Below are 25,746 nucleotides of genomic sequence, written 5' to 3'. Positions count from 1 at the left end.
TCACAATCAGGGGGAAGGGGAGGCGGGATGCTACTGACACCTCAGTTGCTGTCACAACCATCTGTGAGGCTAAACATGAGGCACTGGGTTACTGCTGCAGTCTGAAAGCCAGCATATCTACTGAATTTGCCATCTGACTCCCATAAAACTGCGCAACACTGGGATATTGTAGCAGGAAAACCCCATGTCCTCAGTCATGCTTGAGATCAGACAGCAACCAAAAAGATGACCTTAGCCCCCCTTCTGACATATAAACCTTACCAGATGGCAACACCTAACTCCCATCAGGTGGCTCTAGCAAATATAATCATTAAGTTTCTGGGGTTTATGGTGTAAGAAGGAACACCAGAAAGAAGGTGGAAAATGGGGGCTTTGATTCTTTATTGCTACTGGGTAAGGAGGAAGAAGTCTTGAATGGATGAAATGAGTTAACAAGCGTGAGGACCTTAGAATGCAATCACATAGTAAGTTCTCTCTACTAATGATCCCTCTTTTGAAAGAGAATATATCTTACCACACTGTACCAAAACAATTTTCATGTATCCTGAAACTTTCAGTGATGGGACAAGAGAAAGAGAACAGGATACAGTTTCCGCCATCCAGAATTCCTTCTATTTTACCAAGCCCTTTAGATGTGGCCATACTACGCTTTTTAAGATATATTAGTGTAAGATATACAACATAATGATTTGATATATGCATATATTACAAAATGATTATCACAGTTAAGTGTAGTTAACCAGCCCCTCAACAAAATCACCAATTTTTTTCTTGTGATGAAAAATTTTAAATCTACTTTAGTAACTTCCATATATACAATACTGTTAACTATAGTCATCATGCTTTGCTGCTGAATAATCCTTTTTTGAGTCAATTCAATAAACATTAATTAATAGTTAACTAAAGACCAAACACTGTGCTGGGACCTGGAGAGACACCAAGAATACCAGAGACACAGAAGGCAGTAACACTGGGCCATGACCTTCAGGACCTGGCCGGCCAGTGGGAGAAGGTGGAAGCATACAAGTCCATCCCTACTGCATTTCCCTGACTCACATTTTGTCGCAGTAGTTTCCCTTTCAGTGTTGACTAAACATTCATTATTAGTACCTCTCAGATACTTTTGTCAGGATTAGAGACTAGAACCACGCCAAATATGTCTTGGACATAATAAAGACAATAATAATGTTCAGTAACATTATTGAACTACTGAAATGAGATTAAATGAGTGAAAAATTTTTATCATGAATAACCTGTTTCATAGTGAGAACATTTCCTGATTTTTAAATAAAATCACTGCAGCTGTATTAACAATCATAGAGACTATCCTCCTCTCCCCTGTCACCCCTGATAGTTCACAGGAAGCCTCAGGAAAGATGTCATTAGTTGCAAGGGACTCACCAGAATGAGGCCGTGGGGGCACCTTGACATTGTTTGGGGCTGGTGAGACTCCTCTGGCAGGGCTCTCCAGGGCTGCAGTGCTGGGTGGGTAACTGCATTTGGCAAATGGTGTCTCATCCTTCTCTAAGTGGTTGAACTGGCCAACACCCCACAATGTTCCCAGTGCATTCTCATCATCATTCACGGTACAGATGGGAATGTTATTCAAACCTAGGTAAGGATAACAGAACAACCACATTAGGTTTTTGGCAGATTTTCTTTGAATGATCAGCCAGTTCCCAACCAGATATCATTAAGTGTCCCTAAGATGTCAGACTACAAATTGTATGGACCAGGGCTGGGTGGATATTCTTTGAAGGTCAGTGTAGCAAGTTATTTTTGCAATACATGTTCCCTTAAAATGTTCTGCCATCTGGTTGGCCTTGAGAACCAGGCTCACATCTTTGATCTTGGTGTGAGAGTCAAGTGCAACAGATCTGTCTCTATCCCAGATGGACTTCTCATTTCCCAAGTCTTGATGGTCAAGGAATTGTGTTAGCCCTCCCCATGAATATCACATTCAGGTGTTTGAAAACATCCAAAGTGTCTCAGTACAACAAGGCTTCTGAAAAGACATACGCTGGCTCTGTTTTTGTCCTGGCAGAAGGTATAAACAGCCACAGGAGCTAGGAATGGGAGGCAGGATGAAGTAGAATGTGAGGGAGGAAAGGAAGGAAAATATGGTACAAAGGAACCACCTTCCTCATGTCCAAGCCTTCTAGGTCCTTCACTCTCCTGTAACGGTTATTTGCTTTTGGCTCATATATTGAATTATAGGCAGATCCTCTTTTTGGTGTCAATGCCATGTCATGACATATTGGACAGCTTAGGAAATGAAGGTGTAAGGGGCTTTGCTCAATGTTAAACAATAAATTATGAGAGAGAGGAATAAGTGGTTGCTTTGTTTCCAAGAAATTGCATAGGAAGCTTCCGAATAGCATTTTTCATGCTTGCCCATTCTTCTAAATTTCCTTCTAGGCCCATCAGTCTACCCCTTCTTATCTATCTGCTCAAATTATACCAAAAAGGTCTTTGCTTAAAACCCTGTCTGAAATGTATCCCATCATACTCTGTCCCTTTATGGTTTTTTTATTCTTCCAGTAGCATTTGTCACCTATTATATCTGTTTGCACATGGCTGGGCTGAGCTGTCCTAGAATGTAAGCTTCATGAAAGCATGTATTTCATCTGTTTTGTTTGCCAGTCTATCGCCAGTGTCTAGAATAGTGCCTAGACACAAAGTAGATGCTCTACGATTATTTATCAAATGAATGAATGACACAGCCAAATATAAAGCTTTTATTTAGTCTGATACTTAGAAATTTAATGATTCCCAATAGAATGAGAATAAAATTTTTGAAGGTAGCATCACATCTTACCATTTTATCTTAAACACTTGAGATAGTGAATGACCCAGGTGCATAGTGAAAAATTGCCTACCAAATGAAATAAAATATTAACATAGAAACAAATCAATAGAGAAATTCCTATTTTCTCTACCTTCTTTAATTAAAAATGGTAATAAGTAATATGAAAGAATTTAGATTCTAGAATTCCATAAGAAATGTATAAAGTGCAATGGCATTAAAGTGGCTTCAGAGTCAAATGGGACAATATTAAATGATTTAAAGCTAGTCAGGGAAATGTAAAAACCAGCCCAGCAGTGAAGGAGATTGAGGACAGTATCAGCAGGAATTTCATCAACTTCCTTGAATATACAGGAAAATTAGGTAATGGTGTCTTGGGCTCAGGAAGGACTGGCTCCTCTTATGGGGCATGGCCATCTGTTGAGGTTATGATTTGGAAGGACTCACCTTTCAGAGAGTGCCAGGTGAAGGTTCAAATCTCACATTCCTGCCTAATTTTCTGATTGATATACAAACCCAGTTTATGAGAAAGTAACGAATTTTTTTCCCGAGATGATTGTTTCGTTGATGGTGTGCTTTAACATCAGGAAGGTTCCAAATAGAAGATAGACATGACAAAATAAGAAAAAGGGACGCCTGGATGGCTCAGTGGTTTAGCGCCTGCCTGCCTTTGGCCCAGGGTGTGATCCTGGAGTCCTGGGATCGAGTCCTACATTGGGCTCCCCGTGTGGAACCTGCTTCTCCCTCTGCCTGTGTCTCTGCCTCTCTCTCTGTCTCTCTGTCTCTCTCTCTGTCTCTCATGAATAAATAAATAAAATCTTTAAAAAAATAAAAAGAAAAGAAAAGAAGAAAAATACACACTATTCTTATTCATGAGTTAAGTTTAGTAAAAACCATTGCATATGTGTATATAATATTTAAGCAGGAAAATATGAGAATATAATTAAGTTGGTAAACAGTAAAGAAATGTTTTAAATAATGTATTTTTCTATATTTATAAGTTTAATTTATTTAATTTACAGGAGTTATTTGTACCTTGATGAGAATTCACATGATAAGGATGTGAAATATTTTAAAAGAACCAAGTCTATTTAATGAGTAATTTACATTTAAACCTTTAAAGGTGTTTTTTTAATAAGTGTGTAAATGGGACTAAATATTAATCAAAGACTTCCTTGAAGTGATTGTTAAAATTTTCTAATTTATAAGTAAAATAATAAAATGTATAAGTTGAATTTTAAATGTTAAAACAAAAAGGTTTGGGATGGTTATTTTAAAATTGACTTTAAAAATAACAAGTAACTGCAATAATTTTGATTGTGCACAAAACTTTCCATCAAGAATGCCAGATATTTACTGTCAGGATAGCTAGTGCTATAAAAGTATTAGTATTCCATTTCACACTCTCCTCTACAGGCCAAGGATGATCCAGCTTCTACAGACCAACAGGGGAGTGGGGGTGTAGTCTGTTTTTCCACTACCTTGCCCTTCCACTCTTCCTTCCCCATTCACTGCTTTCAGCTCTTCTGGAGTTGGGGTGGAGGATGAAGAAATGCTGAAAGGGATACATACAGTCTTACTTGCGTTAATGGTTTTAATTAACTGTTGAGGGATCTGTGAAAGCAGATCTGTGAGGCAGAGAAGAAATGCTGGCTCTTTCTCTCATGAAGTATTTTTGTGGGTTCCTTGGAGACTCCTGGCTGAGGAAAACTCTGACACTGTTCACTGTCGTGGAAAAGGTACCTACCAGATAATTACTAACATCTCTTCCATCCCACCTTCACCCCAGGCAAATGTCACCAGCCTTTTGCCTGGAGTTGTCCTATTATAGCAGTTAGTCCTCTTGGGCTGGGTCCTTGCAAGACAGTTCTCAACCTGCTTCCTCCTGAGTTTCCACTCTAACCCCCAGGAAACAAGATCCTTTGCCTGGTCATCCGTGTGACAGCAGCTCAATCCCGGTCTGTGCTGCTGACCCAGCAAGCTTTAGCCAGCTCTAGTCAGCTCTTGTCCTGAGATTTTATTTCATTTCATTTTTAAAAGATTTTATTTATTTATTCATGAGAGACAGAGAGAGAGGCAGAGACACAGGCAGAGGGAGAAGCAGGCTCCATGCAGGGAGCCCAATATGAGACTCAATCCTAGGACTGCGGGATCACACCCTGAGCCACCCAGGTATCCCCTGTCTTGAGATTTTAGAAGACAATCAGACACCATTCTCTGTGTCCTCCATAAACATAGAAAATATAGAACAAGTTCACTCCAGGAATAGTCTCCCCATAATCCACTGCAGAAAGAGTGTGGGGCAGACCAGGAACAGCACAGGCACAGAGCTAGCTGTTTAGTGAGATCTGTCTCCTCTCTAGACATTCTCCACAAAGGATTCCCAGCAAAGCTCTGCAGGTACAGGTGAAGGCTGTACTGCTCCTCATGAAGGGGAGGGAAGGACACAGCACCCCAATGACTCTTCAAAGAAATCTTCACTTTGTTTCCTTTCTATGAACTTTTTTACTCCTCTCTAAAGCAAAAGAGCCTAGAGATAGGCTAACATCGTAAGACTAGTTTTTAAGTTTCCTCTTAGCAAGTCATGTGTAGATGATCTCAAAATTTGGCTTTAGCTAAAGTTCTGAAAAGCCTTAGTTAATCCCATGACAAAATATAATCTTTTTGCCATGCAGTAGTGATATTCAACTTTCTTTGGCTACTGTGCCCTTTGTTCAAACACATTTTACTCTATCTTTGCCTCTTGCCCAGATCTCTAGGACCCCTCAGAATACAGTCTAAAATCTTCTGCCAAGCAAATGTAAGATTTTATCTCTATAAATTTAAACTTTCCCTATTCTATGTAATAGAAGAGGTTGTAGAGATCACTAGTTTGTGAATTAAATGTTGGGAAGCCTTGGGGGCTCAGCGGTTTAGCACCACCTTCATCCCAGGGCCTGATCCTGGAGACCGGGGATCAAGTCCCATGTCAGGCTCCCTGCATGGAGCCTACTTGTGTCTCTGCCTCTCTCTCTCTCTCTCTCTCTCTCTCCTTCTCTCTGTCTCTCATGAAAAAATAGATAAAATCTTTTAAAAAAAAAGAATTATATGGAAAATTTTCATCTTCTATATATGCACTGTTCCCTCTTTTTAAAAAATCATCTTTCTTCATTTTCAGAGATGATGTTTTCTATCCCAACATCTCTACTCTTTCTTTTCAGACCGTGTCAGAGTTAATCCCTGTGTTTTTCAGAGTTCTGTTGGGATTTCTTTGCTTTCTTGGGCAATAACATTACTGTTTTAACGAATATGCTCTTACTTTTCAAATCTACTTTACAGCCTCAATCAGTCCTTAGGCTCCAAGTCCTTATAGCCATTTCTCTACTTGGTCAGTTACTCCTGAATGTATCTGACCATTCAGTTGATGTCCATTCATTGATGTCCAATGGTACATCAATGTTTGATGTGTTTGTCTGAAATGAAGGTTTTAATCTTACCTCCTACAAATGCTCTTCCACTGATATGCTCAAGACTAATAGTTGGTCGACTATCCACCCAGTCAATAAACCAAACCAACAAAAAAATTAGTAGCAATTCTAGACTTCTTATTCCATCCTTAAGTCCAATAAATCCTCAAGTCCTGCTAATTGTTTCTTCTTAATGTTTATCATGTGTCTCTCTGTCAAAACCTCTGTGAAATGCATTCTTGGCATTCTTCCAGTGGCTTCCCTAGCTCTGTATTACATCTGAACTTTCAGCATACTTCTATCATTGCACATAACACAGTGCATCATAATTTTTTTTCTGGTATTACTATCTCCTTCAACTACATTGTGAGCAGAAACTGGCTTATGTTGTATTGCTGGCAAAGTGCACATATGTATCACAAACAGATTTTGACATTTCTTAGACTGAATAAACTTACTGATGACTTAATTTTTTAAGGATTTATCTATGAAAATAACATTATGTCTCACGGACTAAAACATTTCATGTGGGTAAAATGGACTGTAAGAATTATCTCTGGGGTAAAACTAAGGAAACTAGTTGTAGTGTCCTTGTGCTGAGTGTGGGTTCAAAGCACATAGCTGTTAACTCAAAGTAGTTTGCTGCTCTTCTCTTCCTCCTATAATTCCAGTTACTAGGCTTTCTAGAATTAGCAGGGATAACCTTGAAAGATTTCTAAAGAAAATTTTCTATTTAATTGAACATATATTTATATGTGGACACATTACTATAAGCAAGGCTTTGTGGTAGGCGTTATAGGGGATTTGAAGACATAACAGTCCCTTGCCTGCCAATAGTTTTATGTTGTATTATAGGTATAAGATAATTCAAGGCAGAATGTGAATTAACATATACAGGAGTTATATATCAAGTACTTCCAAGTATTTGAAAGTCAGAAAAAATATTACACTCATTTTGGTAGTATTTGCCTTCATAGAGAAAAGCGTTCTAATTAAATGCAATGTTTTTCTCATGTGGATTTTGAAAAATCCCGTCATCAGATTTTGCCAAGACAATAGGTTGTAAGTCATCTATGACTTCTTTGTTGTAATATCTATTTTCTTTCTCTTGGCCTTTTTTTTTTCCTGATCTTCTTTAGAAATTTGTCTTTGATAGCCACCCAGCCATTCTCACTGAATCTTGTTTTATCTCATAACGCTCTGATGGCTTTCTCTGTGCTGCTCATCTGGGCTTTTCTCTTGCTCTAAACCCCAAAATTTAATCTTCACTTCTCTGTTCTGTTGTCTTCCCTGGCCCATCCCTCTCTCTTGGATGACTGATTCAGCCTTTTAACTTATCTCTCAAGCTCTACTTAGGTCCCTGTTTCTCTTCCACTTTCTACAATATAGCTAGAATGAATTTTTTTTTAAATGAAATCACTTAGTCAAGGATTCACAACTAGATAGCTGAAGTAGAATATGAACTCTCTTTAAAATCTATCAGAAGATCTAAATTTTATCTGGATGTAATTTAAGCTTCCTTCTTTCCTTCCACAAGAATTATCTAGTACCTCCCATGTGACAGCCACTCTAGGAAACAGAAATAAGTGGTGAGCAAAACAGACACATGTGTTTTCTTTCTTTCTTTTTTTTTTCACATGTGTTTTCAAGGAGCTCACAAATTAGTGGAAGATATTTGATAATAATCAAATAAAAATATTTAGTCATAAGCTGCAATAATTGCTGTAGTAGATGTGGAGATGCATCTACCCAAACCATGCCTTCAGGCCCAACACATTCATCTGCCCACTTGACAGTTATGTCAGCTACTGACGGCTCATGCTGAGTCCCTCTCTGGGAACAGCTGTCCGCTGAAGACAGCTCTCATACACGATGGAAACTTGACCAATGAGTGATTGATGGGGATTATAAAGGCCTGACCCCCTTGCTTCAAGCTGAGACCCTTCTACAGAGCTGTCCATGGCTCCTTATAGGGCTAATTGAGACCTCTTTTGTCTGTATCACAGTTTAACCTCTGCCCAATCCTGCTTCCCTGGCTTCCTATACATGTTGTTCCTAAGAGCATTCTCCAATAAACATCTTTCACACAAATCTCCAATCCAGAGTCTATTTACAGAGAACCCGATCTAAGACAAGTCCTCTGATAAAGTACTATGAGAATATACCGTAAGGAAATTTAATTTAGATTGAGCATGTGGAGCCTAGAATGTCTCTTTTAAGTTACACTTAACCAAAACCTGAAAAATAAGAAACAGCAAATAATGAGGGAGTTTTGTAGCAAGAGGAAATAGTATGAGTGAAAATCCAGAGCTGGGAAAGGTCTTATTATGTGTTCAAAGAACTTAGGCAAGTCCAGTGTGGCATATGTATAATGAAGATGGGTAGGTGGGTGGGTAATGATAGTAGATGAGTCATAGGAAGCAGAGGCCACATCATAGGGAGCATTTTAGTCTAGTCAAGATAGATGTTATCCTAAGTGCATGGGAAGGTTTTGAAGGGTTTTGAGTACGACATTTAAGCAGTTAATTTGCATTTTAATATAATCTTTCTTGTTCTGTGGAGAGTGGATTGGATGAGGGCAGGGGTGGAAATAGAGCAGTTAGGAGGCTACAAATTGCAAACGTAGTAGTCAGACCAAGAGATAATAATGGCCTAGAATGGAGCTGTAACAGTGGCCATGGAGAGAAGTGACTTAATTTGAAAAATATTTAGGAGAAAATGTGACAAGATCAAGGGAAGTATTGCAAGAGGAAAGCAAGGAAAGGAAGGAGCTCAAGAAGGGACCAAAATGTATAATACCATTTACTAATTAAGGTAGACTAGTTGGAGAAACACACTTTTGAAGAAAGATCAAGAGTTCAGTTTCAAAGAGCAACATTCAAGGTGTCCATGAAGCATCCAGCACCTCACATATAGGTCAAGTAGGCAGTTGATTATGGAGGTCTCAATCTTAGAAGAGAAGTCTGAGTCTAAGATACACATTTGAAAGTACTTGGCCTATAGACAGTATTTGAAACATGTGAATGAGTCAATTGGACTAGGGTCATGGGATAAATTAAAGAGAAAATGGCCAAGGACTGGGCTGTGAGGGACTCCAACATTTACTACAGAGTATTCAGGAAAAAAAAAAAAGTCTGGGAAGAAGTCAGAGAAAGAGGGGGGGAATTAGGAATATATGGTGCTACAGAAACTAAATTTTAAAATGTGAAAGAATGAAAGGGAGGGAAGACATGAGGGAAACATGGAGGAAAGGAGAGATGGAGGGAGGGAGGAAGGGAAAGAAGGAAAAAGGAAGGGGAGAAAGAAGATAAAGAAAGGGGGGGAAGGGGGAAAAAAGAGCTAGAGGGTAAAATACATGCTTCTCCAGGGCTAATATTTAGCGGCCATGCAATTTGTTAAAATATTGAAATATTTTTATACCAATTGGTCAGTTGCTGTGAGCTCTCTGGCACCTCTCCAGGCCTGTTTTCTAACAGTCAAGAAATCTCAGGGCTAATGCCTGGCATAGAGGATGCCTGCAGGCTCTGCTCTAATTCCAAGGCTGGTATCAGGTCTCAATGGTCAATACCTATGCCTCACCATTAGTTACATATTTTGAACAGCATCCCTGTGTTTACTCACCAGAATTATCAAGTAGCCCAAATGTAGGGAGAGAGAGACATTCTAGGACCTTAAGTCACCTTACCTTTTATGTGGCAGACTCTCCTGGGATGAGGGGTGTGCCGGACTAGAAAACAGCCTCCATTTCTAGCCATAATATGGCTGCCTTTGCTCTCAAATGGGACAGCAGACATTGGGGATTTGAGGCTCATGTTCCTGGGGTGTTGGTTTGCCCCTCTCCACTGTTGCTGCAAAAGGTCTTCAGGTTCTACCCTGTTAACCTCACTTCCAGAGGTGCTTAGACCCTGAAATCACAGAGCAACAATCATTCTTGACATTTCCTTATATGTCAAACATTTCTTCTTCTTTGTTTGCTCTAAATTGTTTCTCCTGTCAAAGCAATATAAGGCTATTTTACTTTCAGACCAAATTTTTGTAACCATTGAAATAAATACAGGCATACGTGGAACAGAAGAATTTTTCCCCAGAAAGTTCAAAACATTAAAATATCTAAGGTTACTTTGTTAACTTACCAACATAAAAATGCATAACATGGTAAAAAAAAATACATAACATGGTTATTAATTTTGATACAGTAAATGAAGATGATAGCTTTAAAATATAATACCCACAAATATGCTTTACATTAATGCACCTTTCATATTATGATATGATACATAAACATATTGAAAGTCTGATTTAAACTTAGGCTTTTGGAAATAAGATAAATGAATAACTCAGGACAAAGTTGTACAGAATAACCAGGAACACCTTGATTGCTTCCATTTTTCAGCAATTATGAATAAACACTCATGTGTAGGTTTCTGTGCAGACATGATTTCAACTCCTTTGGGTAAACACCTAGGAGTGCAATTGCTGGATCATATGACAAAAGTATACAAAGTGTAGCTTTATAAGAAACTTCCAACCTGTGTTCAAAAGTGGCTGTACTGTTTTGCCACCATTTCCCACTGGTAATGAAAAAACATGGAAGAACATTAAATGTATATTGCTAAGTAGCCAATATGAAGAGCCTACATCCTGTATGATTCCAACTATATGACATTTTGGAAGAAGCAAAACTATGAATATAGTAAAAACATCAGTGGTTGCCAGGAGTTCCAGAGGGGAAATAGGGGAATAATGGATAGGTGGAGCACAGGGGATTTTCAGGGCAGTGACTCTAGCCTATAGTATACTGCTCTAAACTAATTGCAGATACATGACATTATGCATTTGTTGATACTCACAGAACTGTACAACACACAGTGGATGCTAATGTAAACTATGGACTTCGGCAGCCCCGGTGGCGCAGTGGTTTAGCGCCGCCTGCAGCCCGGGGTGTGATCCTGGAGACCCGGGATCGACTCCCACATCAGGCTCCTTGCATGGAACCTGCTTCTCGCTCTGCCTGTGTCTCTGCGCCTCTCTCTCTCTCTGTGTGTGTGTGTGTCTCTCATGAATAAATAAATAAAATCTTTAAAAAAAAAAAATAAAGCACGGCTTAAGTCACATTTAAAAAAATAAACTATGGGGATCCCTGGGTGGCGCAGCGGTTTGGCGCCTGCCTTTGGCCCAGGGCGCGGTCCTGGAGACCCGGGATCGAGTCCCACATCGGGCTCCCGGTGCATGGAGCCTGCTTCTCCCTCTGCCTGTGTCTCTGCCTCTCTCTGTGACTATCATAAATGGATAAAAATTTTAAAAAAATGAAAAAAAAATAAACTATGGACTTCAGTTGATAATAATGTATGATATTGGTGTATCAATCATAACAAGTAACCACACTAATGCAAGATGTGAATAATATGGGAGACTGGGTAGGTAGGATATAAGGAACTCCCTATGCTTTCTGCTCAATTTCTCTGTAAACTTAAGAACTATGCTAAAATATAAAGCCTATTAATTGAAAAAGAAGCAACTACCTCAAATCTAAAGAAAAGTAAAACTATTTTAGTTACTATTAATAATGGCCCACATCTTTCTCTTACACCTAGTGCCTATATTGATTTTAACACTCTTTGATAATTCATTTCTCATTTATTTTAATGGATATCATTCCACAGTTCATGAATTAGCTTAGAATAATATTTTTCTAGTAAGATTTCTCTTTATTATAAGTATTGATTTTGGATTGTAACTTTTTAAGACTTATAAACTCAAAAGAAATGAATCATTCTTATGAAAGGTTTTTTTCCCCATAGACAATAAAAATATTAAAAGAACATATTATTTAAATAAGGAATTAACAGGAGGCCAGAAAAGAATTTGTTTAAACAAATATTATCTTTATTAGATAATCAGAAATCTCATTTACTTTATAATGAAATGACTAAAGATTTTCTTAAACCAGTATTAGAGAAACCCATCAATGCAAAACTGGCCAATGTATATCACAGATGGATTCTGTAAACTAAATCAGTTATAATAACTTCTATAAATGTGCTGTGGTTATTTACTAGAGCCCAGATACAGTTTTGTAAAATAATATGTATTTTTTTTAAAAAGAAACCCAAACAAACAAAAGATACGAAAGAAAACAAAATACACACACACACTTGTTTTCACTATTTTAGCTTACTAGGTATTTGCAGTATAATATGGAGCAGCAGTTCTCAACCTATTTTCCCCACCATGGTGCACATGACAGGCGATGTTCACAAGAAAAGACATGTCCCCAATGCACATTCAGATTTTAAAGAATGCATTCCACACTTGGGGAGAAGCAAAGTTCTAAATACATTTTCAATCACTGCAACTATGGTGTGTCAATAACTGATGCTCAGAAGAGCTTTATAAACAGGTTTTAACTCCAATCTTTCCAAAGATGCCATGCAGGCACATGGCATTGCAACTAACGCCTAGAGACAGTATTAGAAAACCTACCATTCTTTATACTAATTCCTTTTAAAAGCTAAACAACTTGCAAACATGAATATTTTGGCTATTATTAGTAAATATGTTTGGTCTTGCCTCACTGCCTGTATTTCAAAATCTTGGTGGAGCCCTCCTGACTTAGAAGTTATGCCCAAAAGATCTGTTGAAAGTAGCCAAGTGAAAGTAGCCAGGTTCTATTTATAATTCTATTTTGCGTGTGATGCCAGCATTCTACTTTCACTATGAAGAAGAGGAAAACCTGTATAGTGGTAACTGAGGGAAAATCTAATTAAAATTACCATTGCCATCCAGAGAATTGTGAAAGTGCTTCTGAGAGCAGTATTTCCTTTCCTACAGCCCACTGAATTGAACTATATATTAGCAAATCACTAAATTCTATTTAGACTACATGACACAAAATCCTCAAAATCTGTGTTTTAGAAGCATTATTAATCATCTAGTCCTGACTCTGGTCATTATTACTTTTGAAATATGCAAATCTGTATTAAATATTAATAATCTTAGTCCAAAACAACACTTAATGTTTAAAACAGGAGAACACAGTATCTGATCAACAAACAGCTGAAAGTTACTATGAATTACTAGAGATGTAAAGATTACCATTTAGGTGATGAATGCTGAACCATTTTACATTTGAAGATCCCCTAACCTAAAAAGCATCCCACTCAGATTGTCATTCATGGCTCTGCCTAATTGAGGCTTTCTCCAAAAGGCTTCCTTACCCTTCTCGAAAGGAGCTCCTAACCATCCTCCCAGGCTCCATCACTCTCTATCCCTTACCCTCCGTACACTGTCTCCATAGCATGTGTCATTCCCCGTCATTTTTTTTAACATTTCTGTGTTTATTTTCTGCTCTCCATAGGATATCATAATCAAGCAGACAATGGTCTGGTTCAACCTCTGTATTCCCAGTACCTGTCCCATAGTGTATGCTCGGTATTTGTTACGTGAAGTTAAATGTTTTTGACAGAATAAACGTCTTTATTCCACTAATTAGCTTACTTTATTTGTATGATCTCCTCACAGATAGGTAGTTTACTTTAAAAGATAATACACCATCACCTAAAAACAGATTTATTTGGCCTTCACATAATCTTGAAAAGAAGATGAACCCGTGGTCCATTAACTAAATCATACCTAAACTTATTGAAAATTATTTTATTGATGAATTTAAAATTATACCTGAGGACAGTTTTCAAAGAAGGTAATCTGGTTGACAGGAACTCAAAGTTGCTGATACCCTCCAAGCCTCATATTGGGGCTATACTGATGTGTCATTGATTTCCTTAATTCTTTGCACTGGAGCTGGGAATTTTCAATTGGCAGAGACAGCCTAATGTCTAATGCTTCCAAAAGAATATCACTACCTCCCTCTAATTTCTCCCACTGTTGCTCCAAGGAGCCCACGGGGCTCCCTGGTTGTTAAGCTACACTACATAGCTTAGCAACGTGGTAACATTCCTTAGGGAAATTTGAGTTCCAGAACCTCTCCACCTGCCATTCTTCTCAAAACTTCACTTAACTCCCAGCTTGACAAAACTGCATGGCAACAGTGACTCCTCTCAGTGTCAGACATATAAAAGTGTTGAACCGAATGTGAGAGAAAGAGGAGAAAGAGAAAAGAAAGAACAATTTTAGTCATACTGATACTTTTCCCCATAATTCTGGTTGAAGAACACATACCATGCAGAGGTAATCAAGTGTAATCAAACTGAGCTCACCCAAAGCCTATGGGAAGAAAGTGTGGATGATTTTATTTTATTTTATTTTATTTATTTTATTTTATTTTATTTTATTTTTTGTATTTTTTTATTGGAGTTCGATTTGATGACAGGCACTGAGGGTGGATGATTTTAGAGATAACCCAGTCATCCTGCTTGGTAGTCAGGATGTCCATGATGATGTGTATTCAATAGCCTTGAAAAAAAATTGAAATGTTAATTAAAAGCCATAAAAAGACATTAGGTAATACAGTTAAAGTCATAAAATACAGTTAAAAGCCATAAAAAGACATTAGGTAATACAGTTAAAGTCATAAAATTTCCTGTGAAAAGGGAAGGTGGAATCATACATAGCAATTCTATATATGTGCATGTACACACACACACACACACACACACATTACATACATGTTGCTTCCAACTATCAGGATTAGATATCCTGGGACTTCCTAATATTTTTCTTTTAAGACCACATGTGATTTTTAATTTCTGAATCACAGTCTCTGAAATCAATGTAGATGGTTTCTAAAGGGCAAATACTAATTTGAAGCAATGCAAGGATAGAGATTAATTTAGTCTGTTTTCTTGATTGGCTCCAAAAATTAAAAGCTAAACATCTCCTCATGCCTATAACACATTCAGGACTTATGCCATGCTATTTTACTGTATTTTATGGAGGATTTAAAGGATTTTCTAAGGCAATTTTGACATTCTGAGATTTTCATCCTACACTTTGTATCAGTTAGGCATTTGCTTTACACAACTAGTCACAGAGACTTATTTCTCCCTCACATGAGAGTTCAATAGTCGAAGGTTGGTATGGAAGCTCTATGGTATCATTATGGGCCTAGGCTTGTTCCACATTTTAGATTCATCTTCCTTAACATGTGGCTTCTCCTCCTTGATGTTATCTCTTATCCAAGATGGTTCCTGAAGTTCCAGTCACCCAAATGGCTGCTGTATTTCCAGACATCAAATGCATAATTCAGGCCAAAACTAAAGGAAAGGGGGGTAAGAGCAGACAAGGACACATGATAGCGATGTACTTCCTCCATAAAAGCCTTTCATGAGTCTCAGACAATAATCTAGATGCACTGATCACTTCTAGCTACAAGGGGGAGATAGAAAATGTAGCTTCTTCACAGGACACATTGCCACTGATTTCTAAGATAGGAACTCAGTTCCTAACAAAAGAAGGAGACAAAGTATATTGGGTTGTAATCTCTACCAGATCCTGACATTCATACCTAACCACTTTCATTCATGTAGGTGTCTACATTTTGTGTGGTGGTACCTTTCATTAGAGAGGTTCAAGGATCCATCAGAGGGAGACATACCCCTGGCTACGTAACTATAGGTCTGTTATATTCCCTTTATGAAGAACTGGGACCTTTCTTGTCTCATTACTGGAAAAAATGATACAACTGGTTTGTTTGGGCACAATTTGCAGTAATTCTGTCAGAACGAAGGGACAAGAGGTTGCTCTGCTGCCCTGCTCAGGGCACACATATATCTTTGTTGCCTTGGTAACAGACAGACTACCAGTCTAAGATACTCTATTATTTTCAGCAAAGATACAAAATAGATGGAGAGATTTCTTGGAATATGTGCATGAATTTTTGAATGGTGATTAGTTATTTTAAAAACACTGTTTGGAGTGCTTGGGTGGCTCAGTGTGTTAAGTGTCCAACTCTTGATTTGGGCTCAAGTCATGATCTCAGGGTCATAGGATTGAGCCCCATGTTGGGTTCCACACTCAGTACAGAGTCTGCTTGTCCCTCTCCCTCTGCCCCTCCCCTCCTCAAATGAATAAATAAAACAAAATCTTCAAAACAAAACAAAACACTCTCTGTGGTAATCATAAGCAGGCAACTCCCAGGTTGTTTATTGTCCACAGACATTTTGAATATACAGGACTGAATTGTATACCCCTAAATTCATATGCTGAAGCCCTAACCCCAAGGTGACTATATTTGGAGATAGGACCTTTAAGGAAGTAAGTAAGGCTAAATGAGGTCATAGGGTGAGTCCAAATCTGATAGGACTGGTGTCTTTATAACAAGAGGAAGAGACACCAGAACTCTCTTTCTCTCCAAACACACACAGAAGAAAGGCCATGTTAGGACACAGCAAGGAGGTGTCTGTCTACTAGCCAGGAAGAGAGGCTTTACTAGAAACCAACTTTGCCAGAAACTTGACCTTGGACTTCTAGCCTCCAGAATTGTGAAAAAAAATGAATTTCTGTTGTTTAAGCCACCCTATCTGTAGTATTCTGTTATGGCAGCCCTAGCAGATTAATACAAGTATGAATATGCAGAACACTCTGTTAGGTCCATTTTCTCCATATATAAGCAATGTAGCCACATCTTGGAGCTGTGAAATTCTTGGACCTTTTCATTTTTATCCTCATTTTGCATTTTCTATAAAAATGCCACCAGTGTCTGCTTAACACATAAGAAAGTAATGTAAATAATTTATGAAAACCAAAAATGCTAATTTAAAATAATACAAGAATAAAAACTGATCTCATCTGGTGCCTTGCCTACCCTATACTTTGTTCTGTCAATTTAGGAAACACATGAGTCAGCCCTAAATTTGCAACAAGTATCTGCAATCACAGAAAATAGTACTTTGTGATTACCAGAGCATAACAAAAGTACTGATGGTAAGTGTAGTAGAAAGATTCTAAATTAGCCTCCATATTTCCTCCCCGCTAGTGTACATACCCTGTATAATCCCCTTCCCTTGATTGTGGGCACAACTGTGAATATGATGAATGTCACTCCTGTGATTAGGTTACATTTTATGGCAAAGATGAAGAGATTTTGCAGATATAATTAAAATCCCTCATCAGAATTGCTATAAGCTCATCAAAAGGAGATTGTTTAGGGGTGGGTCTGACCTAATCTTTAAAAGAAGATTTAGGCCTTCCCTAAGATCAGACAAGCTTCCCAGCTAACCTTAAAGAAGCAAGCCATCATGAGTTCTACAGCTAGAAGGAAATGAATCTGCCAACAACTCCGAGAACCTGGGAGAGGACTCTAAGCTGCAGAGAAGATCCCAGACTCAGCTGGTGCATTGACTGCAGCCTTATGAGACCCTGTTCTGAAGACCCAGCTAAAGCCGTAGCTATACTCCTGACACATGGAAACTGTGAGGTAACAACTTTGTGTTGTTTAAAGTTTCTGGGTTCCTGGTAATTTACTAGGCAGCAGTAGAAAATTAATACAATAAAACTAATTTATGAAGACTATTCATGGCCATACTCAAATATAAAAACAATATCTGTTTTAAGTAGCAGGTTGTGATCTCTTCAAGTGAAGCAGATTGTGAAGATGGTTCACAGGATCCAATCATAAAATATATCCATGTCTTCACAGGAATGTGTTATAGTTATGGGCTGCATGTGTGTCCTAGGGAAGCAAGCCCAGCAGGTTGAAATTCAGTTGGCCTACCCTGACTGGGTGTACTGATTGTTATGAGCTATGTCCCTTCCAATTGGTTGGTATCCATGCCACCCTAGTTGTTTGATATTTTGGATATTATCTCTCATTATAGGACAATCTCTGTCTTCTCAATTTTGACAGATTGTCTAAAATTGCCCAAGCAAACCTGTTTCATGGGAGAAGTGATTTTGCCTAAACTTGACATTTAAAATGCCTCAGGTGGGAGCTCATCAGGAGAGCTCTGATGGCATAGTGAGAAGATGAGTTAGGCCAGTGCAGCACTTCCAAGTGCTTTCCAAGGTTCATAACAATTCCAAGACCCATGACAATATCTGTCACAATTCCAGGACTTTTCAGTTTCAACACACTACTGATAATATTAGTAATGCTAGCAGGAAGGCTCATTTTCTTAAGACTTGTCTGATAGAAAAGAACCTTTAGCAGAAAGCCCCTCCTTCTCAGTATTAGCTCAGCTCATTGCTGTCCCTCCATCACTCTCAGCTTTTATTCTCACTGTAGCGGAGGCCTCTGTGTTGCTGCATTTTACTTTTGCTCTTACTTTTCAGCTAAGAATGTTTTTATTTTAATAAATGTCCCACTCCACATGCTGCATATCATTCATTCTTTCCAGACTCTTCTCTGAAAACCTGTGTGCCAGACATTGTGCAAGATGCCGGGTGCACAGTTGTGAAAAACAACAAAAAAATCCCTGATGGCTCCTTTCTTCATAAAGCTCAAACACAGACTCAAACACATAAACCTATATAGTCTCCCAGCTTGTCCATCAAATACTAACTGTCCTAAATGCGTGTCCATAGAGGAATTAATATTTTTCCATCCAGGTCAGTTCTGGGGAAGATGGTAGAGGAGGAGCATCCTAAGTTCTCCTTGTCACATAGATAACTCCTAGATAATACCCACATGAAGGTGAACAACCCAGAAAACAACCTGAAGGGTGAAGAGATTTTTCCACAGCTTAAATGTAGAAAAGAGGCCACAATGAAGAGGGTGGAAAGGGAAGGGACATGGTCAGCAGCCAAACTGACCATCAAGACTGTCCATGGGAGGGAGGGACACCATGGGTGAGGAGAAGGGAGAGGAGCAGGCCCTACAGTAGGCACCCCAGGCATGGGGGACCCACACAAGGAAGATAAGTCCTCATAATATTTGGTTTTGAAAACCACAAGGGCTTAATTTCCCAAGTTTTTATAATCAGTGGAGCTTCACATCTGGAACTTTAAAATTCAGCAGGCTCAGCCAGAGGTCTATAGGAAACTGAGCCCCTATCCTTAAAGAGACAGCACAACAAACATCCCTGCTGAGATACAGCATTGAAGCAACAGTTTGAAAGACACCTGGGATATATAAGGGAGGGAGATTTGTTTACTAATCTCAAAAAGTGTGCTGGAAGGGTAGGGATCTTTGGGAGACTTCTCCAAGAACAAAAGAACTGGTAAACCCCATTTCCCTCTGCCCCACCTACCAGTCCAAATACAAAGACACCTGCAGGAATCAGTGCAGGGCAAACACTCTCCACCTAATGTACTAATAGTGTGTCCCCTCCACCCCCACTCCCAAATTATCCTGCAGACCCAATGATCCAACCTGGTCTGGGTAGGAGTTCTCCAAAGCAGCTACAAGTCCCCTCCAACATCAGACCAGCACAAGCCTTGCTAACACCATGCACCCCACCTCTGGTTCTCCTATGGACTCCCCAGCATGTACCCACTTTGGGTCCACCCAAAGTGGTACCACAAGCATGGCAATGTGCAAAGCAGCCCTGATGAGGCCCAACACCACTCCAAAATGACTTGCTCTGGAGAAAGGGGGAAGATGACTTGCTCTGGAGAAAGGGGGAAGATAACCATACACATCAGTCTGACTGTGGCCCCAGCAGTGGGCTGGGGGCAGACATCTGGTCTGACTCCAAGCTTCTCAGGGGACAACACAAGGGAAAGTACCCTGCATTTCTTGTTACTGCATCTCTAGCAAACACCTTGTCTGACCCAACTCAAGCGTAAGGTGGCCCCAGATTGGCCCATTAATAGGACCAAACCCTGCCAACAATAGGCAAAGAAAGTCATTGCAGGCAACTGGTCTAAAGGCAAATGTGGGTCAGCCACAATAGTAGGGTGCACACAATACACACAGGAAACACCCTTGAAAAGCTGAGTTCTAATAACTTAAGAGCACATTGCATTGAAAGGCACTACAGGATTTCTTCATAAGGCTACTATTTTTTTCTAATTTTTTTTTATTTATTTATGATAGTCACACACACACAGAGAGAGAGAGAGAGAGGCAGAGACATAGGCAGAGGGAGAAGCAGGCTCCATGCACCAGGAGCCCAACGTGGGATTCGATCCTGGGTCTCCAGGATCACGCCCTGGGCCAAAGGCAGGCGCCAAACCGCTGCGCCACCCAGGGATCCCATAAGGCTACTATTTAGTAGGAGATATTGCCGATTTTCCTAAAATATAGAAATAGACACACAGAGTTTGACAAAATTAGGAGAGGACTATGTTCCAGGTGAAAGAACAGGACAAAAAAATCACAGCAAAAAAGCTAAATGAAATGGAGATAAGTGATATGTCTGATAAAGAATTTAAAGTAAATAATAAAGATGCTCACTGGACTTGAGAAAAGAGTGGAGGACCTCAGTGAGACCCTTAGCAAAGAGATAGAAAGCAAAAAAAGAGCCATTCAGGGATGAAGAGCTCAATAACTGATATTAAAAATACATTAGAGGAAGGGGTATCTATGTGGCTCAGTTGGTTAAGCATCTGACACTTTTGGCTCAAGTCATGATATCGAGGTTGTGAAATTAAGCCCTGTGCCAGGCTCCATGCTCTGTACTCAGTGAAGAGTCTGCTTGAGTTTCTCTCTCTGTCTTCCTGCTCTCTCTCTAAAAATAATAAATAAATAATAAATCCTAAATAAATCTTTTTCTAAAAAAATACACTAGAGGAAATAAATAGACTAGAGGAAGTAAAATGGATTAGTGACCTAGAGGACAGAGCACCCAAATACATAAAGCTGCTAATAACAAACACAAAGGAGGGGCACCTGGGTGGCTCAGTTGGTTGAGCATCTGACTCCTGGTTTCAGCTCAAATCATAATCTCAGGGTTGTGAGATGGAGACCTGCATCCAGTTCTGCACTCAACAGGGAGTCTGCTTGGAATTCTCTCCCCATTTGTCCCTTCCCCTGCTGCATGCTCTCTCTCACTTTCTCTCTCTCAAATTAATTAATTTAAAAAAAATTTTAAAAACATAAAAGAAGTAATCAATAGTAATATAATAACAGTAGGGGCCTTTAACATCCCACTTACATCAATAGATAGATCATCCAAACAGAAATCAACAAGGAAACAGTGGCTTTGAATGACACATTGTACCATGGATTTAGCAGATATATTCGGAAAACTCCATCCTAAAACAGCAGAATACATGTTCTTCTCAAGTGCATATGGAACATTCTTCAGATTAGATCACATGTTAGGCCACAAACCAAGTCTCAAAAAATTCAAAAAGACTGAAGTCATGCTATATGCATCTATTCCAACCACAACAGTTTAAAACTAGAAATCAGCCATAAGAAAAAATTTGGAAGGAACACAAATATATGGAGGTTAAATAACATGCTACTAAATAATGAATGGGTCAACCAAAAAATTAAAGAGGAAGCAAAAAATACAGAAACGAAAATGAAAACCCAACAGTCCAAAATGGGATGCAGCAAAGGCTGTTCTAAGAGGGAAGTTTACAGTAACATAGGCTTACTTCAAGAAGCAAGAAAAATTTCAAATAAACAACTTGACCTTACATCTAAAGAAGCTAGAAAAATAAGAACAAAAAAAAAACGCAAAACCAGTAGAAGTGGGGAAATGATAAAGATTAGAGCAGAAATAAATAAAATAGAAACTAAAAAAAAAAAACTACACTAGAACAGATCAATGAAACTAGGAGTTGGTTCCTTCATAAGATCACCAAAATTGATAAAACTTTAGAAAGACATTAAGAAAAGAGAGAAGGGAGAAGAGAGGACTCAAATAATGAGAAATGAAAGATGACAAATAACAACTGACACCACAGAAATACAAAGGCTTATAAGAGGATTTTATAAAATATTTTATGCCAACAAATGGAACAAACTAAAAGAAATGAATAAATTTCTAGAAACATATAAACTATCAAAACTGAATCAGGAAGGGCAGCCCAGGTGGCTCAGCAGTTTAGTGCTGCCTTCAGCCCAGGGCATGATCCTGGAGACCCGGGATCGAGTCCCATGTTGGGCTCCCTGAATGGATCCTGCTTCTCCGTCTGCCTGTGTCTCTGCCCCTTTTTCTCTCTGTGTCTCTCATGAATGAATAAATAAATAAAATCTTTAAAAAAAGACTGAATCAGGAAGAAAAAGAAAATTTGAACAGGCTAATTGCTAACAATGAAATTGAATCAGTAATCAAAAAGTTCCCAACAAACAAAAGTCTAGGATCAGATGGCTTCACAAGTAAATTCTACCAAGCATTTAAAAAAGAGTTAATGTCTACTCTTTTCAAACTCTCCCAAAAAATACAAGAATAAGGATAAACAAAACTGGAGTAATCAAAATTCCAGATTTCAACATATACTATAAAGCTATAGTAATCAAAACAGTATGGTACTGGCACAAAAACAGACACATTAATCAACAGAACAGAATAGAAACCCAGAAAGGAACCCATGAATAATCTTTGATGAAGGAGAACAGAATATCCAATGGGAAAAAAATAGTCTCTTAAAAAAATAGTGTTGGGAAAACCAGGTAGCAATATAAAAAAAAAAAGAATGAAACTGGACCACTGTCTTAGACCATACATAAAAATAAATTCAAAATGGATTTAGGACCTAAATGTAAGACCTGAAAACCATGAAAATCCTAGAAGGGAGAACAGGTGGTAATTTCACTAACACTGGCCATGATAACATTTTTCTAGATATGTCTCCTGAGACAAGGGAAATAAAAGCAGAAATAAACTATTGGGACTACATCAAGATAAAAAAGATTCTGCACAGCAAAAAACACCATCAAAACTAAAGTACATCCTACTGAATATGAGAATATATTTGCAAGTTACATATCTGATAAAGGGTTAGAATCCAAAATATATAAAGAACTTATACAACTCAACTCACAAAAACCCAAATAATCCAACTTAAAAATGAGCAGAAGACATGAGCAGACATTTCTCTAAAGAGGACATACAGGTGGCCAACATGAAAAGATGCTCAGCATCACTTATCATCAGGGAAATGCAAATCAAAACCACAATGATATATCATCTCACACCTGTGAGAATGGCTAAAATAAAAAACACAAGAAATAAGTGTTAGTAAGGATGCAGAAAAAAAGGAACCCTCATACACTGCTGGTAGGAATGCAAACTAGTATGGCTCCTCTGGAAGACAGTGTGGAGGCCCCTCAAAAAGTTAAAAATTGAATTACCACATGATCCAGTAATTCCCCTACCTAAAGAATACAAAAACACTAATTCTAAAAGACAGATGCACCTCTATGTTTATTGCAGCATTGTTTACAATAGTCAAGTTATGAAAACAGCCCAAGGTTCATTGATAGATGAATGGATAAAGAAGTGATATATATACCACATATATGTTGTACATAGATAAATGTAGAGACTATAATCCTAAGTGAATGAACAACAACATGGATGAATGTAGAGGCTATAATCCTAAGTGAAATAAGTCAGAGAAAGTCAAATACCATATGATTTCACTATGTGTGGAATTCAAGAAACAAAACAAATGAAGAAAGCAAAAAAGAGAAAGAAATAGATTCTTAACTATAGAGAACACCAGAGGTCACCTCTCTGGTGGTCACCAGAGGGCAGGTGGATGGGGGGTAGGGGTGGCAGGGAGATGGATAAAATAGGTGAAGGGGATTAAGAGTATCATTATCATGATGAGCACTGTGTAATATATAGAATTGTTGAATCACTATATTGTACACCTGAAACTAATATTGCACTGTATAATAACTATAATGGAGTTAAAGCTCACAAGAAGACTGTCCATCAAATATTAATTGTCCAAAATGCAATGTGGTTTCTTACATTGTTGGATTCTTGAGCACAATAAAAGGCCTAGAATGTATCTTCTTTGGGGATTACCCCACTCTTGGTTTTTCCCTTATATGCTTCACTGTCTACTAGATACTTCCACTTTGATGTCTCAAAGGCACCAGAAAAGATAGCTCCTATTCAGTCAAATAATAACATAGTAATAACATGTATGACATGCTTGTTTTCAAATCAGACTCAGTGTTGTATTGAGTACTTTATATGGATTATCTCACTTAATTTTTACAACTCTTTGAAGTAGATATTATTCTTATTAGATCTTGTTATTCTCATTTCATATAGAATATAAACTGAGACTTGGAGATATTAAATAATGTTCTCAGGACCATGTGGTCATGCTATCAGGGTCTAACCCAACTGTTTGAGGCAAGACTTGTGTGTAATCATACCTGCCTAACACAGTTAATGATTACCTCTAAACTATTTAAAGCCCTGTGCACTATGATTAACTGTGAAATGTGATACAGACACTTAGAAATGCATCCTAACATTCTAATTCTATTCTAAAGGTTTTCACATATAATATCTTTAAAGAAGCTCTTTGCACCAGACTTAAACACTTGAAATGTGGCTAGTCCACAATGAGATATGCTCTAAGTATAAAATATATATATGGAATCATGAAGGTTTGTCATTATAAATAAAATAATAATTTTTAGCATTCATTATACTTTTAAATGATAACATTTTGAATAGATCAGCTTCAATAAAATGTTATTAATTTCACCCATTTCTATTTTTTTGAATGTGGCTACCAGAAAATTTAAAATTACATGCGTAGTTCACACTATAATTCTATTGGACGGTATTGTTTAGAAGACCAGGTATTGTGCCTTTTTTACCTTACATTCTGCTTCTTACATGAATTCTCTTTGGCAGGTACTGACCCTTAATATTTCAAAATTGAACACGAACAAATAGTTCTCTTTACTGATATCAGACTTCAAGCTGATCTTAAGAGTATAAAGAGATCATTTGGTAACTGTTACCATAGGCCTTTATGATGCTGCAGGCTTGCTAATGGCTTTCTCAATTTTCCAGGAAAAAAAGCTAAGGATCAAGGAGGAATACCACCAAGTGTTCAATTCAATATTACCTAAACAACTAGGTTTCTGCATTGTATAAAGGAGAGCTGGAAAGTAACAACACACCTCCGGATTGTCTGATATCTAGTGATTTGGGGACAGCCAGGACATTGCAGAAGTAAATTTTTACTTAGTTTTCTTTATCTTTCTAAAGATAATTACAACAAGTGCTCTTGTTTATTGGATAAATTAGGGAGCCACTTATGTTCACTTCTTTTTTGGTTGGCAAAGGAGGGATGGTAGATTACTATTCTGCTATGAGCTTACATACCTGTAATTCTCATATCTTTACCATAGTTTTCATTTGAGAGTAAGGAAATGGTGAAAGTTAAATTTTAAAGTTTTGAATATTTAAATAATTCATATTAAATTTTATTTTGCAATAATTATAGATATGCAGGAAGTTACAAAGATAGCACATAATGTTTCTGTATACTTTCCATCCAGTTTCTCCTAATCTTCCATTACTATTGGCACACTTGTTAAAACTAAGAAAGCAACATTAGTACATTACTATTTCCTGAACTTCAGACTTCATTCCAATTTCAACAGTTTTCCCACTAACGTTCTCTTATTCTGTTTCAATATTCAATCCAAGATGCCACATT

The 25,746-nt window shown here is 38.1% G+C and overlaps 1 protein-coding gene across 3 annotated transcripts in view; it reads right to left on the bottom strand.

Annotated features, from left to right (window-relative positions):
- C6H4orf17 (chromosome 6 C4orf17 homolog) overlaps positions 1 to 25,746 on the bottom strand; it is an 89,577-nt gene that overhangs the window by 17,053 nt on the left and 46,778 nt on the right. For all 3 annotated transcript variants that reach the window (XM_041759801.1, XM_041759800.1, XM_041759799.1), the window contains exons 3-4: positions 9,938 to 10,157; positions 1,402 to 1,611 (exon numbers count right to left, since the gene is read on the bottom strand). In XM_041759801.1, the coding sequence (XP_041615735.1) occupies positions 1,402 to 1,611; positions 9,938 to 10,064 (337 nt within the window). In that variant the 5' untranslated portion in view covers positions 10,065 to 10,157. The remainder of the gene's footprint in view (positions 1 to 1,401; positions 1,612 to 9,937; positions 10,158 to 25,746) is intronic.

The sequence above is a fragment of the Vulpes lagopus genome, chromosome 6, assembly GCF_018345385.1.
Source record: "Vulpes lagopus strain Blue_001 chromosome 6, ASM1834538v1, whole genome shotgun sequence".
Classification (NCBI taxonomy): Eukaryota; Metazoa; Chordata; class Mammalia; order Carnivora; family Canidae; genus Vulpes; species Vulpes lagopus.
Note: the sequence above shows the minus strand (reverse complement) of the source record. Positions and strands in the feature narration are given on the sequence as shown.